This window comes from Canis lupus, chromosome 17 (assembly GCF_011100685.1).
Source record: "Canis lupus familiaris isolate Mischka breed German Shepherd chromosome 17, alternate assembly UU_Cfam_GSD_1.0, whole genome shotgun sequence".
Classification (NCBI taxonomy): domain Eukaryota; kingdom Metazoa; phylum Chordata; class Mammalia; order Carnivora; family Canidae; genus Canis; species Canis lupus.
Genome location: NC_049238.1, coordinates 49,129,791 through 49,146,240, shown reverse-complemented (window position 1 = coordinate 49,146,240; position 16,450 = coordinate 49,129,791). Strand labels below are relative to the sequence as shown.

The window sequence follows — 16,450 nt, the reverse complement described above, 5'->3', positions numbered from 1 at the left end:
CCAGGGTGTGTGTGTGCCGTCTACATGTATACAAAGGGCAACACAGGTGCAAAGAATACTTTTCGTATGATGGCTGACAAAGTCTTAGCCCTAGGCCAGTGGTCCTTATTTCAGTCCATGATGCCATTTTTTCTTCTGGTTGCTCAGATTCGTGAGGTTGTCACTGATTGATGAAATTTTCAGTCACCGGATAATCACACAGATTCCTCTTTTGTTATAGCCTCCCCCACCTGCCAAGTCTGGCCCTGGATTCTCTCAGCTCTGACCTTCTGCAGCGCCCAGAGATACAATCCTTTCTCAGGTCCCTGCTGTCCCCAGTCCACCTTACACTTGCAGCCAGACTAGCCTGCTCTAAAGCTGCTGGCATGGCTCTGCCCTCTAAAACCTCCAAGGACCACAGTCAATGTACAGTACAATGCCTAAATTCCTACCTTTGGCCCTTTCTCCCCTTTCTTTATAAACCATTTTCTTCTCTCAAGCCCAGTTAGAGTTACAGGGACAGAACCGTAGTGGCCAAAAGAATGAGCCCCTGAGGCAAGCAAGCAAGCAGGTTAGTGCCAGCCCCACCATTTACAAGCTTCACAACATGACCAAGTCTTCTTGAGTTTCTGATTCAGTCTCTTTACACTTAGAAAGCCTCATGATCTCCTGGGATAACTGTGAAGGTTAATCCATGCAAAACACTTGAATTGTGCTCAATAAGTGGTAGCTACTAACTGCCAGGTTCCCCCTTCTGCCTTCCAGCCTTGTTTACTCTCCCTGAAAAATCCTCTCCTAGGACCTCCACCTGGAACTGAGGCCCTAGCTGACTCCCTTTGAATCCTGGAAGTGCTACTCTCAGAGCATTCTTGAGAATGAGATTGTGGCATCTGGGCAGAAGCATGGAAAGGTCTGAGGGAGCAAGGAAGGACGGACACGGAGAGGGAGGAATCAGGAAAGAGCCTAAGCATGGTCTTCTGAAGATCAGCAGGGATGGCCCTGCACAGTGGTAGGCCTCTTCCCTCCCCACCAGACTGCCAAACGGTAAATAATTACCTGTGGAATAAATTAATCTCGGAAATGTCCACCAGTGGTGGCAGGCCCCATGCCACTACAAAACTGCCTCTGCTGCACTAAGCTTCACCTCAGCTGGCTGGGCTGGGCCTCCCCATCCTGTCAGGGCCACCATCCTGGTGGGGACATTTCCTGCCCAAGTGCAGGGCAGAGGTCCTGGAAGTAGGGTTGTGCCCTTTCTCCCTGCCGGTTTCACTCAGCCTGTGTCTCAGTATAGGGTTCTTTCAGAGGAGGCAGGAGGAGGGTAGAGACCTCACTAACAAGCAACCTCATCAGGGCGGGAAGGGTGGGGAAAGGGTAGAATTAGGCACATCATTGTCACTCTGGGGCTACCAAGCGGTTAGGAGCCAGGTCCCCAAGGTGAGGGGAGATCAAAGGCCTGGTGGAGTCCTGCTGCCTACAGCAGTGAGTAGGGGTGGATCACCCACAGCTAGTAGAGTCCCATCTCTTACCCCTCAGCTCAAAGTTTGCAGAGCACTGTCCAGGCTGACAAGCACCGGCTTTGAAGGCTGGCGTAGATCCAAATCCCTACCTAGTGGTTCTTCCTTTGTGAAATGGGCTTAATCACATCACCTACCTTATAGAGTTGCTATGCGGGTTAAAGGAGACCTTGCGTTAAAGCGCTCGGCCAAACGCGGAATCTGCAAGATGTTCAGCAGATTTTGCTCTTCCTGCTGCGGGCGCCGGGCACCGGGGATTGAGGCCTCAGACGACTGAGTCTCAATTTTATTCTCAACAATTGGTTAAAGTGAGCGTCTGGACTGTGAGCCAGAGGAGGCCGGACGCTCCAACCCTCCCTCCACCCGGAACCCGGACAGGGCGCGGGGCGGGAGGTGAGGAGGCGGGGCCCCAGCGTCTGCGGCCGGCGGCGGCTCTGCCTTCAGGCGTCCGCCTCAATCTCCTCTTCTGCCAGGTGGGGCCCGGAGTCCGGCCGGCCGGGGGCTGGGGCGCCCCGGGGCAGCGCGAGGCGGCCCTGGACGTCGGGGGACAGCGCGCTCAGCGAGGCCACGTCTGCGCGCATCTCCTCCACGTCGCGCTTGAGCTTGGCGCGCCGGTTCTGGAACCACGTGACAACCTGTGCGTTGGCCAAACCGAGCCTCGCCGCCAGCCCGTCGCGCTCGGAAGGCGCCAGGTACTTCTGGAAGAGGAAGCGTCGCTCCAGCTCCAGCACCTGCTGCGCCGTGAACGCCGTGCGTGACTTTCGCCGTCTGCGGCCGGCCCGGCCAGGGCCCAGCGCACCCGGGGCGGAGCGGCCTGCGGGGATAGGGCGGGAGTCAGGCTTCGGCCGGGAGGACAACCGAGGGGGGTGCTCAAGCCCGGGCGGGGGGAGAAGGTGGACACGACCCAGAGCCCTGGTCCCTTACCCAACCGGGGTTCAGGCGGAGGTGGGAGCGGGGGACATGAAGTGGAACGGGCCACTTGGGTATGGAAGGCAGCAGGCTTGAGGGCATCCTGCGGGGGCCGGGGAATGGGAGCAGAGCGAGACAGGCCGGAGAAGAGCTGGCGCAGGGTCAGGCCATCTGGCGCGGGGCCTTTGAGGCCTTCCGGAGCCCCAGCGAAGCGGGCCTGTAGGCTGGGGCCGGCACCCTAGGCGGGGCCGACCGTGGTCAAAAGAGGGGCATGATGCGTGTAATAGGACCCGGACCACACCGTTCTCAAGACTCATGGGTCGTGATGGGCACTCTCGGTTTACACTTCTTTAATGACCCGGCACCTCCTCCTCGAGCCCCAAACGGAGGTATAGGGGATCAAAGGGTAAGGAGGGGCGAAGCCTGAAGTCCCCCGACCCTTGCCGCCCCAGGGACCTTCTGCCCCTGTGCCCTCTCCAGAAGAGAGCGGCGTGGAGCGGCGCGAGGTCCCGCGGAGAGGCCCGGGCCTCGCCTCCCAGACCTTTCTGCACCGCTCACTCGTTTACAGCCTCCGGCTCAGGCCTTTTGTCCCCTTCTCACAGGTCTCCCTCGGCCGTGATTGCCCCGCCTACAGCGAACGGACGCCCGGGTCCCTCAGCTTTCGACAGACCCGCCCTGCCCCTCGGCGCTGGCGGCCTCCAGGAGCGGCCGCGAACCTGGGAACTAATGGGGGGGAGGGGAGGAGCGGGAGACGCAAGTCCCAGCACGTGGGTCGAGGGCAGGGGGCAGATTAGGGTGGCAGCCGGGGTGAACGAAGGTTCGAGACCGGGACCTGGAGGAGAGAGATGGGGAGAAGGCCACGTCAAAGTGCGCGCCCCTGCCGGCGCTATACCTTCAGAGGACTCCGGTGCGTGCCCGTCCAGTCCGCGGAACGCTTTACTAGTCAGCTCCTCCAGCGCACACAGAGGCGACGGGGGACCAGGGTTCGACTCTGGAAGCTGAGACGCAGAAGGCCCTCGGGCGACCATGCGCGGGCCCAGGATGTCTGCGATGCTGAAGAGTGTCCGGGGTGGCCGGGGCTCGGGTCCCGAGCTCATGGCCGGACGGGCTGTGGCGGTCCCGCCGCCGGCTGCGCTCGGCTCCGCAGCTGCCTGGGCCCCGGCGCGCGGCTCCCGATCTGGGCCCCCCGCCTCGGACCCGCCCCCCGCGCTGGGCCCGAGCCCCGGGTGCCCCTCCTCCTGAGCCCCCAACCCCCAGCTCGGGGCCGGTGGGGCCGGGAGATGTCAGGGCAGGGTGGGGAGGCTCGGAGAGTCCCGAAACAACCTGCTGTAGCGGGCTGCCGACCTGCTCCGGTGCACATCCTGGCTGGACTCTTCCTGGACGGCCCCCGAGGTTCTGTGTGCCACCGACTCCCCGTCAAGCCGCTGCTCTGGCTCATAACTAGCCGGCAATAAAATTGCTTCCCCTGGCCCCAGCGGATGGGGATTTGCAAAATCCCAAGGAGGGAGAATCGGAGCTGACTGTTCTAGGATCTCCGATCCCTCCTAGGAAGGACCTCAGTCTCCCGACCTAGCCCCCGCGTCCCCCCCCACCCCTGCGGAACGCTCTTAAAGAGGTCCCGGCGGCTGGAAGTTATTAGCGCGGCGCGAGGGGGCTGGGGGAACTCGAGACTTGGAAGGACCTGGCCTGGCAGAGCGTCTGCAACCCCGGGGTAATGAGGTTGCGATGTGGAAGCAAAGGCAGGTGAGTGGACTCCTCCTGCTCTCTGGACCCAGACAGGTCCACAAGGCTCAGAGGCCCTGAAAAAGTCAAAACACATGAAGAAACGGAGGACACCTGGACCTCAGGAGAGAGGACACAGCAAATTAGCGCTCCTGCCTGGGCTGCGTCTTTGCCAGGGAAGACCGGCCTCCACAGTCACAGTCCATCTTTGCCTCCTTGTTAAGCTCCTGTCGTTCAAATAAGGGTTCTCCAGCCTGAGAAGCCCAGAAACCACCATGTAGGAGCAGCAAGGGGAAGGGCCACTGGTCCTCCCCAGAGAAAAGTGACTTGAAGCGCAGACTTCATGGACCCAGGCAGATCATGAGACAGAAACCCCTGCCAACTCAGCGACAAACTGTAGGGTCTGGGATAGTCGTTCCTATTTTATCTGTGTCCTTTCACTTTTCTTCTACACCTACTCTAGTCCTGAGTGCTCACACCTGGGTGAGCACCCTGCAACACTCCTTTGTAGGAAGAAGGCAGCTCTGGGAGTGCTGCTTCATCAGTGGAGGCCCAACAAGGCAAGAGTTCTGTTCACACAAACACCCCAATAGCTAGGGGATTCACAGCCCCGAGGCAGTGAAGTCCCACCACTCTTGAGCTCACCATTCCTAAGGAACTCACCTCCACAGGATTCTTCTATTTTTTTTTTTTTTTTCCCAATAGTGCCAAGAAGCCATCCCTCCTAGACTGTGTTATGTCACTCACCTCGGTAGATCTCTGCACCTCCCACCATTCATGTAGTGAGCCTCTGTGCCTGTTCTCTGGGGCAAGTGGAGCCTGCAATAGAGGCACCCTAGAGTCCGGGAGACGGAAGGCACCGGGGCCAAAGACTCCTTAACAAGGAGAAGAAGGCACTTTGATAGTGAGGGTGAGGGAACCTCATGTGGCCTGAGCACTGGCCTGGCCCACCAAACAAAGATGAAGAAACACAAGGACTCCTTGTTGGTCAGCCCTCTACCCTCCCCCTGACACACCCAGACACTCGCAGAGTACCCTCCTGGCAGCCTGAACAGCACACTCTAGCCCAGTAGGCCACCGCTGGGGCAGAGAGCAGAGCCACACCACAGCAGAAAGCTGAGCTGCCTCAGGATCTTGTAAATTGGTTATTAATGGCGGGAGGTGGAGGGGGGCCAAGAGTGATCCTCTCTGCTGGAGGCCTCAGTCCTCTGAACCATCCTGGTGATTTCACTTAATCTCCATTTAAAGAGGGTCCCAGAAGGCTGCAGGAACTGCGGAACTCAGGTCCCAGGCTTGTCAGACACCTCAGACCTTTACTCAGGCGACCTTCACTCATGCATCTTCTAAATAGCTTTTAGGTCATCTCTTCCTCTGCTTTCGATTCCTAGTGTGTTTGTGGGGAGCGCCCTCTCTCCTGAGGGGTCTTTGCCTTCCTGCCCTTCTCGCTCTCCCGCCTATCTTCTCCCCCCAGTAACCAGGCTCAGGTAATGGGGTTGGACAAAAGGGTTGGGTGACCCCCATTTGGGGGACAAAAGGGAAGGAGAGACTAGTAAAGGGAGGAGGCCACAGCAGAGCCCACTAAGATCAGCCCAGTGGCCAGGGAGCCAGGGACGTGTCCAGACAATGGTGGGGCCACAGGAGGGGACTTCTCCCAGCAAAGTCTCTGGAACCTGAGCTGGGAAGAAACCAGATCCACCGATGGGGGTAGGAGGAAGGTGAATGATTAATGAGGGAGATTAAGAGATGAAATCTGGGATCTGGGCTTGGGGGGGCGGCGGGAGGTGAGGGAGTGGTTTGCAGTGCTCAGCTGCCTTGTAGGCTCTCCCACCCATACCTCCCACCCCAGGGTCCAACCCTTCTTGTCCTGGGCATTTCACAGAGTGATTCCTAGATACAGAGTGAGTGAGAATCACAGAGTGATTCCTAGATACTCACCTCTCCACCCCCTCCCCGCGGGTGAGCGTTTTTCTCTCTCAGCATTCTCCAGCAACCCATCCTCATCTCCCACCTCCTCGATTCCCCTCACAATCCTTTCAGACATCCAGGGTCTTCTGCTCCTCCCTGTTGTGGAGCTCCCCACATTCCAACTTTCACTCCCCCAGGAAGCCGCCTCCATTCCAATTTAAGGATGCCTTCTCACACTTCTGCTCCTCACCCTTTCAGATTTCCCCTTTCTTGTGGCCCCCACCTTCTCTGTCATTCCCTGATACCGCACTTTTCCACCACCTTGACTGCCTCAGCTTTCCATCTGGTGGGTTCCTTGACCCAGGCCCACCAGACTGCTGGCATGGAGATATGCTCAATAAACCACCTTTAGTTTCGAGTTTCCCTCCCTGTGCATTCCTTTGAATTCTGTGAGTGTGGAGGGGCAACCGGGGATCCTCCAAAGAACCCCCTCAGGTGGAGAGTCACAGAGAGGTGCTCAGCCAGCCCTCCCCACCATCAGGGAGGTCCGTTAGCCAGGGGGAGGGGAGTGGAGTTAGGGAGGAAACTCCAGGCAGCAGGGTGCGGGGCGGGGCGGCCGCCCGTCTCGGCCACTTCTGAGGTTGTTTTCTCTTTCATAAAACTTTGTTGTGGAGTGAACCGACTCAGACACTTAACATTTTAGTTTCCTTTCTTCTAGGGCCGCCCTGTGAGCCCCTGCCGGCTCAACAAAGAACTCTGTGCGCCTGCTGCAGTTGTGTGTGTGCCATGCTGGGGGAGCAGCAGGATACTCAGACCCCCATCCTTGTCACAAACACACACACACACACACACACACACACCAAGACCCACTACTGCCCCACTGCCAGTGAAGTCCCTTTTCCTTCCTTTTGCCCACCCCCGACGTTGGCAGAGACTGGCAAGGCTGAGAGAAACTGGTCTCCCCTGTGCCAAAGGCGAGTGCAAATCTTATCAGTGCTACCTCCCCCCAGGTGAGGGTGGAGTGCGGAAAAGGGCTAGATGAGAAAGGACAGCAGGGGCAAGGGCCTCACCCAGTGGGTGAGGACTGATGCCTCTACCCCTCTACCCGGAAGTGCTGTGAAGTCAAGGGCGCCCCAGGGCACCCCGGGGAAGGCCAGCCCAGCTGCACCCTGGGACTGCCCCATGGCTGCCTCTTTGAATGCGACCTGCGACCTGCGCATTCTGAGTCACACAGCTCAAAGAGAACCCTGGGCTTGATTCTCCCCCGTGGTGCAGATAGCAGATCGTAACCTGAGTGACGGTGGGGGACAGGGTTGGTGCAGTGCAGGCCAGGCAGAGTGGCAATGAACCCATAAACAGAGGAAGAGCAGCGCTCAGCTCAGCGCAGCTGGCTTGCATCAGCAACCTCAGGAAACAGAGATGGAGACGCACCATAGCTGCCTCTGCCCCCACTGCTGACAGACAAAAAAAAGATTCTGCTGAGCTGGGGGTGAAGGGAGGCCACCGCTACACCCCAGATCCAAGCCTGAGCACCTTCTGCTGGTCCTTGGCCTCAAGCCATGCACCGTTAAAAGCCTCATCCTGAGGCCTGGTCCCCAGGTCAGCCTTATCTTCTGACTTGGCCCTCTTGATGCCAAGCTGCTCCCAAGCCGCAATCAGACTACTCCCTAACTCCTGCAGCTCCTTGGGGACCCTAAAGGCCCTCAGGAGCATTTCTACTCTCCTTCCCCCTCAGCCCACACATCATTCCTTAAAAATGCCCTTTCAGGCACTAACCCCTTCAGAACAGCCTCACATGGCAAGCCTGAGTGGGTGGTGGAGTCCCAGAAGAGATGGGGTGGGGGGCGGGGGGGTAGCCCTAAAATAGATAAAGTTAATCCCAAACATCAAGATATATACTGGTGTAGAGGCAGGCACAAAGAGGTGGGAAAAGCTTGGGTTCTGGCTTCCTGGAGAGAGGGTTTCCTGGAGGAAATAACACTTGGGCCTTGAGAGAACAGCCGAATACGGGGTGGGGGAGAGGCCCACTTCATTCTGAGGCCCACACATGGGACACTGGGAATCCTGGATTCGGCCAGGCTGACTGTTCTGTAGTGTCCCCACCCTGGTCCTCACTGCCTGTCCATCACACCTGAGGGTTGCTCCCTGCTCTCTGCAGTCTCCCCACATTGTGCTTTTCTCATTGTCTCCAAGCTTCATCTGTGTGGAGGGAAGGCCAGGTCCAGGGCACACTGGTTACCATGATCAGGCCCCTCAAACCACCCCCCCCCCCCCACACACACACCCCTGGCCCCGTCTCAGGCTCTCTTAGGCAGCTCACACCATCTTCACAGTCCTCCTCCCCTAGGTCTTCTGCCATCACATCTCTATCCCTGGAAGCTCCATGCTTTCAGCCCTCACCAGGCACAATGACCCCTTGGAATTCATGGAGTCAGACTTATAGTATAAGACGTAGGCTTTAAACCTGAGTTCTAGTAGGGACACCTGGGTGGCTCAGCAGTTGAATGTCTGCCTTTGGCCCAGGGCGTGATCCTGGAGTCGCGGGATCGAGTCCCACGTCGGGCTGCCTGCATGGAGCCTGCTTCTCCCTCTGCCTCTGTCTCTGCCTCTCTCTCTCTCTGTGTCTCTCTCTCGTGAATAAAATAGATCTTATGTAAATAAATCAATCAATCACAAACTTGAATTTTGGCAACATTTATGCTGCCTTCTCCATCCCTCTTGTCCCAGATTCAGCCACAGCCTCTTAATTTCCTTCAGGAACTCCCTGCTTCCTCCTCCATCTGTCACTGTCCCAGTTGGGCAAGCTTCTGACTATCCTACTGAGAAGCCATACAATAGGGAGACTGGCGAGTTTATTTCCAGAGCCCAAGGCTCATGGCTGGGCTCCTACAGACACGGAATGTTTGCTGAATTAATAATCAAGGGAATTAACAGTCCTGCTGCTTCCCTCTTGCTACTTGAAGCTACTTTTACTCTCCTGGACACTAGTTCCCTCTTCTTACCCTGGCTTCACCTTTTCCAGGGACCTGAAAGCCTACTGAATCCAGTGTCTCCAACTCAACACCCTTGTGCTTCCTGTGTCCCACCCCTCAATTGTTTTTGTGTTTTAGATTCCTCCCATAGTGCAATTCTTTGAATTTTTCTTTAAAATATCACTTTCCTTCAGTCCCTCAGTGGCCACTATCCAACCCTAGGCCTACCCTCACCACTCCTAAATTAGGACACCTCCACTCAAGCCTGTAGTCCTATGCTACAACACTCAAGTACAGTGAGAGCTCCCCTGCAAAAAGCCTTCCCTTCACCAAAAAAAAAAAAAAAAAAAAAGAGTTGGTATGGGTAACCTGGTTCCACTTAGCTCACCTTCTGAGTTTTACATGTGTAGGGTCCTCTACCCCTCTCCTTTGGCAATTCACTGAGGGACCACGGACATAGAGAGGCCCTCCTTCATGATGAAACTCAGAGGATTTCTGAGGGAAGCAGAACACAGAACAAAGCATGAGTATGTGGAAGGCAGGCAGGCAGGAAGAAAACAGATGCTTTTTTAGAGTTTTTATTTCAAAAAATAAAGCCGCAGTTAATTTCACATAAATATCTGGGGAGGGAAGGGGACAGGGATGTGGTGGGGGCTTGGCCCCTACCTCCTCTTCTCTTTCACACTGTATTGTAAAAGCAAAGGGGATGGCTAAGGAGAGAACAAGCAGAAGAAGCAGTCAGTGGAAGTGTTCTTACCTCAGGTGCCCCCTCAGCCCATCACTGCCCTGGGGACCACCGTGGCCCTGGCTTACCTTGCCGAACCAGCGGGAGAGCCATATCTGCTTCATGGTCATGTGATCTGGGAGAACTTCATTGTCAAAAAGGAGCTGTACCTAGGAGGGAGATGAAGGCACGGCTTTAGGAACTCCTCTTTCATGCGGGTCAAGAGCTACCTTGATCTGCTACAAACTCTGTCCCTCCCTTTGAGCCCCCCTGGTCCCCCAAAAACCTCCCGTGGGAATACTCACATGCTGGGGATTTAGCATTAAGCGGTGACATAGGACCCTCCGGAGATGACGAACTTCGGCTCTAACAGAACATCGGACATATTTGTTCTGGGGACAGGGAGGGAAGGGAAGTGGACAAGGGTGTGTGATGGAAGGGCCACAGGGAGGTGAGTCTCCTTAGAGAGGCCCTCCCCTCAGCCCCTCTCACCTGCAGGATGCTTTTATTCTTGTCTTTGCCAGAACTGGGGGAAACAGACATAGGTTAGCGAGTCTGATCTTCTCCCATCCCCCACCCGGAGCTAAGGTATACTCTCTTCAAGGGAACAGATGCTCCCTCACTGCTCACTCTCTCACCAAGCCCCACCCTGGCTCTGAGTCACTGACACTGTCACTTCAGACAGTTCATGACCTGCCTCTTACCTCAGCCGCTCCAGGCACAGGCTCAGCTGCTCATCATAGCGGTAGTAGTGGGCTTTAGAGTGGTCGAAGCTGCTGAAAGGGAGGCCGAGGTTGCTCAGGGCTGGCTCTAAGAAAGAGTAGTGAGGAAAAGTGGCACAGATCCCATATTCCTTTCTCCCCAGAGAGCAAAAGTGGGCAAAAGGAATGCTCGAGGGGCTTTACCTTACCCTCCTGCTGCCAAGGGACATACCTTCCCCACTGGGTTGGGTGACCCGGTCCAAGCCTCGGGACTGGTAGAATTCTCGAATCCGTTTCTCTTCACCTAGAAGGGAACGGAGTGGGAAATGAAGTATTAGCCCTCCCTCATACTTGGCCCTGGTGACTGTCAACCTCTTTACCTACGCGATTCCCACCAAAGCCCTTGTCACCTCAGGTTGCCACCCAGCATCAGTCCTCTAGAGGCCCCTCAGAGTTGGGTTGGTCACTCACTGTCTTGTAAGCCAGGCACTAGCTTGTACACGATATCCTGCATGACCCGGTCTAGTTTGAGGTTGAGCAGTGGCTGTGTCTCGTGGATCTTGATGTTGCACATGGGGCAGTACTTACTGGTTTGGAGGTACTTCACAATACAACTCTTGCAGACTGCAGGGAAAAAAAAAAAAAAAAAGCAGACTCTCAGGCCCTCTGGGAATCAGGTTCATGGGCTGAGTGGGGTGCCTGGATGGTTGGAGCAGGCAGCCAACAGTCTGGCAACCAGGTTGGTGAGGACTAGGGCCTGGAAGAACCAGCCAGGGTCCAGGGCACTCACAAGTATGAAGACACTCTGTGATGGTGGTAGCATCCACGAAGTAGCCAGCGCACAGGCAGCAGACGATGTGCTCATTCAGGTCTTTGATCTTTACTCGGACCTCCTCCTGCGGACCCACTCTCCGTCACCGATTACCCCCTCCAATCCCAAATCATACGCCTTCCCAGCTGGGGAGATGCCTTTCATCACACCCCACGGCCAAGCCTCGCACCCAGCGCGATCCACAGGGGATCTGCTCCCGGGAGCTGGAACTTCCCCTCCGCCCAGCAGGGGGCTCCGCACACAGCTGGGGCTCCCTTCTCATGGACTACCCAGACCTTCCTTTCCCAGGGGAGACTACACGACGTGGGCGGCACAATGCGCAAGCGTCCTAGCTCGGAGTTTGGCAACCCGACCGCAATCGCGCAGGCGCGCTGGGCACCCTGTCTCTGCGCAGGCGCACTGGGCGGCGGGCCAGCCACCGCCCGTCCTCTCTCCGGCCCCAGTTCGCACCGCTAGCCGACCACAGCAGTAACCCTGCCGCCCCTGCACCTCGTTCCGTAGTGGGTCCATCTTGTACACTGACTGGAGCTGGTTCCGAAGCCTCATCGCGATCGCAATCTGGCCCCCCTGAGGAGACGCCATCTTAAAGGCTGATCCCGGCCTGCCACTTCCGGTGCCGCCTGCGGGGCGGGACTTGTCGCCCAGTAACGAGGGCTTAGGTCTTTTCGGATTCGCTGACCCTTTGTCAGGCCCCGCCCACGTCCCTTTCTCCCCGTGTGCTCACCTGAGTCCCACTGGCCCCTCCCCCTCCTCAATCCGTAATTAGGGAGGGGGGGTTGCGGAGAGAGTGTCCTATCTCCTTGACGTCTAGTAGTAATCATCACAATAGACCCTACCCTACCGCAGGACTAACTTTTGGCGCCTGCGAAAGACGGCCCCCTTCTACCCCGAAGGGCCCAGCGGTCTCCGCCCGCTGCGACTCTGGGTCGTCGATCTCCTGTGACCACGACCCCGCTGAAGAAGCCCCTCCCGGGTCCTTTCCTCGCAATGTCGCCCTCGTCGGCTGACGCGTTCGCGATACGGAGCTTCATCCAGATGGCAGGCCGCCTCCCGGCTCCGCGGCGGGAGTTTCTCGGGGCTTTGCGGAGTCTCGGAGAGGGTGGCGGGGAGGGAGGGACCCCCAGGGACTTGGTAGTGATCTTATTCGGCCCCCCCTCCCATCCTCCCCTGCCGCCGGGGCTTGGGGGGGGGGGCAGACCCTAGTTAATGATGATGATTCAATCATCGGCGCCTGCGGAGGCCTGGGACAGACTAATGCAGAGCAGATGCCGAAGGAGGAGGGGAGGAGGACTGAGACACTACCGCACAGAGCCACGCCGAAGCAGCCAGTGCCTGCAGTAGCATAGGCCCTCCCCGTACGGGAGAAGGTCTCAGGAGCTCTAGACCTTGTACACCGCTATCCCTAGGTACTTCCAGTGCGATTAAAAACCAAGGATAAGTTTACTGTCAAGTATTAACATCAAGTACAGTTGGAGACTCGAAGGACAGATCCCAACGGAGACCACCAAAGGCTTTCTGGACGAAGTGGGACTTTGTGTGGGCACAATTTAGAGAATGGAAGGTGGGATGGGTGGATAAGAAGAGTGGTGGACATAGAAACGAAAGGCAGGGATCCCTGGGTGGCGCAGTGGTTTGGCGCCTGCCTTTGGCCCCGGGCGCGATTCTGGAGACCCGAGATCGAATCCCACGTCGGGGTCCCTGCGTGGAGCCTGCTTCTCCCTCTGCCTGTGTCTCTGCCTCTGTGTGTGTGTGTGTGTGTGACTATCATGAATAAATAAATAAAATCTTAAAGAAAAAAGAAAGGCAGGAGTGGAGGGGAATGACCGGACAGAGGAACAGGAAAAGGGCCAAGGTGTGGATTTGAGAGTAGTGATAAAAGCAGGGCCTAATGGAGCTGGGACTCTAGCCTGAGGGCAATCGGGAGCTACCTGACTTCTTTGAAGGGAGAAAGTTACCCTATGAAAGAAATATTTTTTGCTCATTTATCTTTGAGTTGTCGAGGGGATAAGCAGCAAGAAGTTATGAGGTTAGTGATTTTTTTAATCAACCCCTTCTCACTACAGCCACTGCTTACCATCCTGGTCCAAGATACCATCATCTGTCCTCTGGATGATTGATTGCAGTGGCTTCTTGTCTGCTTTCCTTGCTTCCACGTTTCCATATGAATAAAAAAAGGATATAAGGAAAGTTTTTTGAGTTGATGGATGTGTTTATTATCTTGATTGTGATGGCTTCATGCGTGTACACATACACTTTTATATACTCCAATTACGTACAGTTTATTGTATGTTTTACCCTAAGAAGCATAAAATTTTAAGATCAGGCATCTTTTCCTTAACCTTCCAGTAGCTTCCCTTTTCAGAATAAAAGCCCAAATCCTTACAATATTTCAAGGTTTTGTGTGGTTCTCCAAATCACTTAGTCTTTCCAGCCATGCTGGACCCCATACCATTGGTTACGGTAGAACACCAAGATGTACTTGCATTATCACCAACTTGAAATGCTCAGATATCCAAATGGCTCCTTTCTTCCTCCAGGTCTTTACTCTGTGAGGCCTTCTGAGGTCACCTTTTTTTTTTTTCCTTCATAGCATTTATTATTATTTAATATATATTGTCTTGTGTTTTACCTGTCTCCCCCACTAGAATATAAGCTTTCTATAGCAAGGATTTTTTTTTTTTCTATTGTGTCTGCAGCTCTATCTCCAGTGCCTGGTGCATGGTAGATGTTCAATCAAAATTTTCTGGATGAACAAACAAATGAATGTAGGTGGTAGTGTTGGCCTAGATTGGGTGTTATCAGTGGAAATGGAAAGAAAGGGCTGCATATGAAACATTTCAAAGAAGGAGGGAATGAACGAGGAGCTGAGGAGCTTGGGAGCTTGGGAGAGGAGCATGCCCTCCAACCTGTTGGACTTTAAGGTAACTGCAGCAAAGGTGGGTGGAGCTGGCCAGAAGGTTAGGACAGAGAGTCTGGAACACAAGTGTCAGAGCCAAGGATGGAGGTCTCAGAGTTTTCTGAGTGGATATAATAGACTATTAGAACGGCTAAAACCTTGAACAGAGAGGGAAAGCTAAAGTCAGGGCACTGAGAATGCTCAGTCTCCAGTGGAAAAAGCAAAGTCAGTAGAGAAAAAATGTAACCATTGACTATGAAAGAAACCAACAGGGATAGTTCAAGAAATAGTTGGTGATTAACAAAGCAAAACATGTCATAGAAGTCTTCAATAATGGACACTGGAGCTCTTTGAAAAAGAGTATAGTGAAGCCAAGTTGTAGTGGGTTAAAAGAATAAATGATGAGGGACGCCTGGCTGGCTCAGTTGGTAGAGCCTGCTACTCTTAATCTTGGGGTTGTGAGTTTGAGCCCCACACTGGGTGTAGATATTACTTTAAAAAATATTTTATTTATTTATTCACGAGGGACACAGAGAGAGAATGAGAGAGAGAGGTAGAGACACAGGCAGAGGGAGAAGCAGGCTCCATGCAGGGAGCCCGACCATGGGACTCAATCCCGGGACTCCAGAATCACGCCCTGGGCTAAAGGCAGGCGCTAAACTGCTGAGCCACCCAGGGATCCCCGATATTACTTTTTTTTTTTAAAAAAGATTTTATTTATTCATGAGAGACACACACACAGAGAGGCAGAGACATAGGCAGAGAGAAAAGCAGGATCCATGCAGGGAGCCCAATGTGGGACTTGATCCCGGGACTCCAGGATTACTCCCTGGGCTGAATGCAGCCGCTTAATCGCTGAGCCACCCAGAGGTCCCTAGATATTACTTTAAAATTAAAAGAATAAATATTCAGGAAGTAGAGGCAGTGGTTGTGCAGAGTACCAGGGAAAGGAAAAGCATAATCTCTCTTGAAGAGTCAGGCAAAGATTTTCATCCAGGTAAAAGAGACCTAAGACAGTTGGAGATAGGAAGTACTAAGCTAATGAGAGGAATGGGGACTGTCTTGTGGGAAAGATACTGCACAAAAAAGCAGGAAGGAAGGGACAGCACAGGAGCACAGGCTGGGAATATGCCTCTTTCTGTGAAGCTGCAAGCTTGAAGGTCTGAAATGTTGAAGAGTTGGGGACCATATGCACACAGGACATGGTGAGACAGATGCAAAGGAACGTGTATGGCATCAGAGAGGTAGAGACCAGAGGAATTCCTAGGGCTGTGGCTGACGGAATTCCATACCCTCTGTTCTTGAAGTAGGGCACTATTTTTTTTTTTTTAATTCCCCAGTAGATGTGTATACATTACTGGGTTTGTGACCATTCTCCTCCAAGGGTCAGCTGGGCAATCTCTGGGTGGCAGTGCCATCTATGCTGATCTCAAAAGGCAGGATGAACAGTCAGCAGGTATATAGGTCTGCACGATGCTGCCTCTTCCTCCCTCACTGATTCATTTAAGAAGGACGTATTCAGCCCAATTGGAGACACACTGGTGCCCACCCTTTCCTCAGAGGCCCACTCACTAGAGTGGGGAAAAGAACCGACAGATTCCTAACCCACAGGCCAGTCCCCTTCAGAGTCTTTATTTACTTTGCCCTCTCCCTAGGCTCTCTGTTCTCATTCAGGGGTCCAGCCCAAACTGACTCTGGAGGTTTCCCTGAACGGCAGAAGTTTCATGTCCCCAGCATCCCCACCTTTCTCTGCTGAGAAAGGGTGCTTAGGCTTCTGGGAAGGGCTAGGGGAGGTGATAATGTCTGACTTTCCCTCCAAAGATAACAACACAGCTGCCAAATTGGCGGGAGGCCTCCTGCTCCCCTTTCAGAGGGACTGTCAGCAGGGTGGGGAAAGGGCTGGAGAAATTGGATAGTGGAAAAATGGACATGAAATTGGGGGGGGGGGGGATGTCACATATCATTGATGCCAGCTGCCTCCATGGTTCACCCTCTTCAGATCGAGGCCTCTGAGAATACTGAGGGAGGGCCTGGTGCCTTTAGTGGGGAGAGTCCATTCCCTTCTTTCTTTTCTTTATCTTCCTGCCCAGATGCCCAAATATCGTTCCTAGTTCCCTGGAGAGAAAAGACCCCTCACCCTGCCCGAGGCGCAGGGCTGCCGCCCATCTGCTGGGGAGAAAGGAGAGGCAGAGTCTTTCCCAGGAGATCCTGGAGATTCAACTGGAAGACCCGGTGCTCCCAGGAAGACCCGTCTACCCGTCTACTTAGAAGGCATTTCGGTTTACACGGGTAACAG

The 16,450-nt window shown here is 54.7% G+C and overlaps 2 protein-coding genes and 1 long non-coding RNA gene across 12 annotated transcripts; 1 reads left to right on the top strand and 2 right to left on the bottom strand.

Moving 5' to 3' along the window:
• Nucleotides 1-1,761: 1,761 nt before the first annotated feature.
• Nucleotides 1,762-3,614, bottom strand: LBX2 (ladybird homeobox 2). 2 transcript variants are annotated; one of them, XM_038561682.1, is made up of 2 exons: nt 3,295-3,614; nt 1,762-2,307 (listed from the first exon to the last, which is right to left on the bottom strand). In XM_038561682.1, the coding sequence occupies exons 1-2, from the start codon at nt 3,497-3,499 to the stop codon at nt 1,934-1,936; spliced, it is 579 nt and encodes a 192-aa protein (XP_038417610.1). In that variant the 5' UTR covers nt 3,500-3,614; the 3' UTR covers nt 1,762-1,933. The 2 variants fall into 2 exon arrangements, 1 of the variants encoding a protein (XP_038417610.1); XR_005372543.1 differs by having other exon boundaries at nt 2,166-2,307; nt 2,418-3,438.
• On the top strand, nt 1,909-6,447 carry LOC119869720. Its single transcript, XR_005372544.1, has 2 exons — nt 1,909-2,243; nt 3,005-6,447. It is a non-coding gene; the product is annotated as an uncharacterized LOC119869720 (long non-coding RNA).
• On the bottom strand, nt 3,598-12,696 carry PCGF1 (polycomb group ring finger 1). 9 transcript variants are annotated; one of them, XR_005372540.1, is made up of 12 exons: nt 11,748-12,696; nt 11,217-11,322; nt 10,898-11,050; nt 10,659-10,730; nt 10,430-10,535; nt 10,218-10,251; nt 10,031-10,117; nt 9,815-9,895; nt 9,668-9,711; nt 9,390-9,496; nt 4,872-4,943; nt 3,733-3,797 (listed from the first exon to the last, which is right to left on the bottom strand). XR_005372540.1 is itself a non-coding variant. In XM_038561676.1 (11 exons), the coding sequence occupies exons 1-11, from the start codon at nt 11,838-11,840 to the stop codon at nt 3,686-3,688; spliced, it is 1,068 nt and encodes a 355-aa protein (XP_038417604.1). In that variant the 5' UTR covers nt 11,841-12,696; the 3' UTR covers nt 3,598-3,685. The 9 variants fall into 9 exon arrangements, 6 of the variants coding, with proteins under 6 accessions (XP_038417604.1, XP_038417606.1, XP_038417603.1 ...); XR_005372542.1 differs by lacking the exon at nt 3,733-3,797 and adding an exon at nt 4,156-4,201; XR_005372541.1 differs by lacking the exon at nt 3,733-3,797 and adding an exon at nt 4,314-4,378.
• Nucleotides 12,697-16,450: the final 3,754 nt, after the last annotated feature.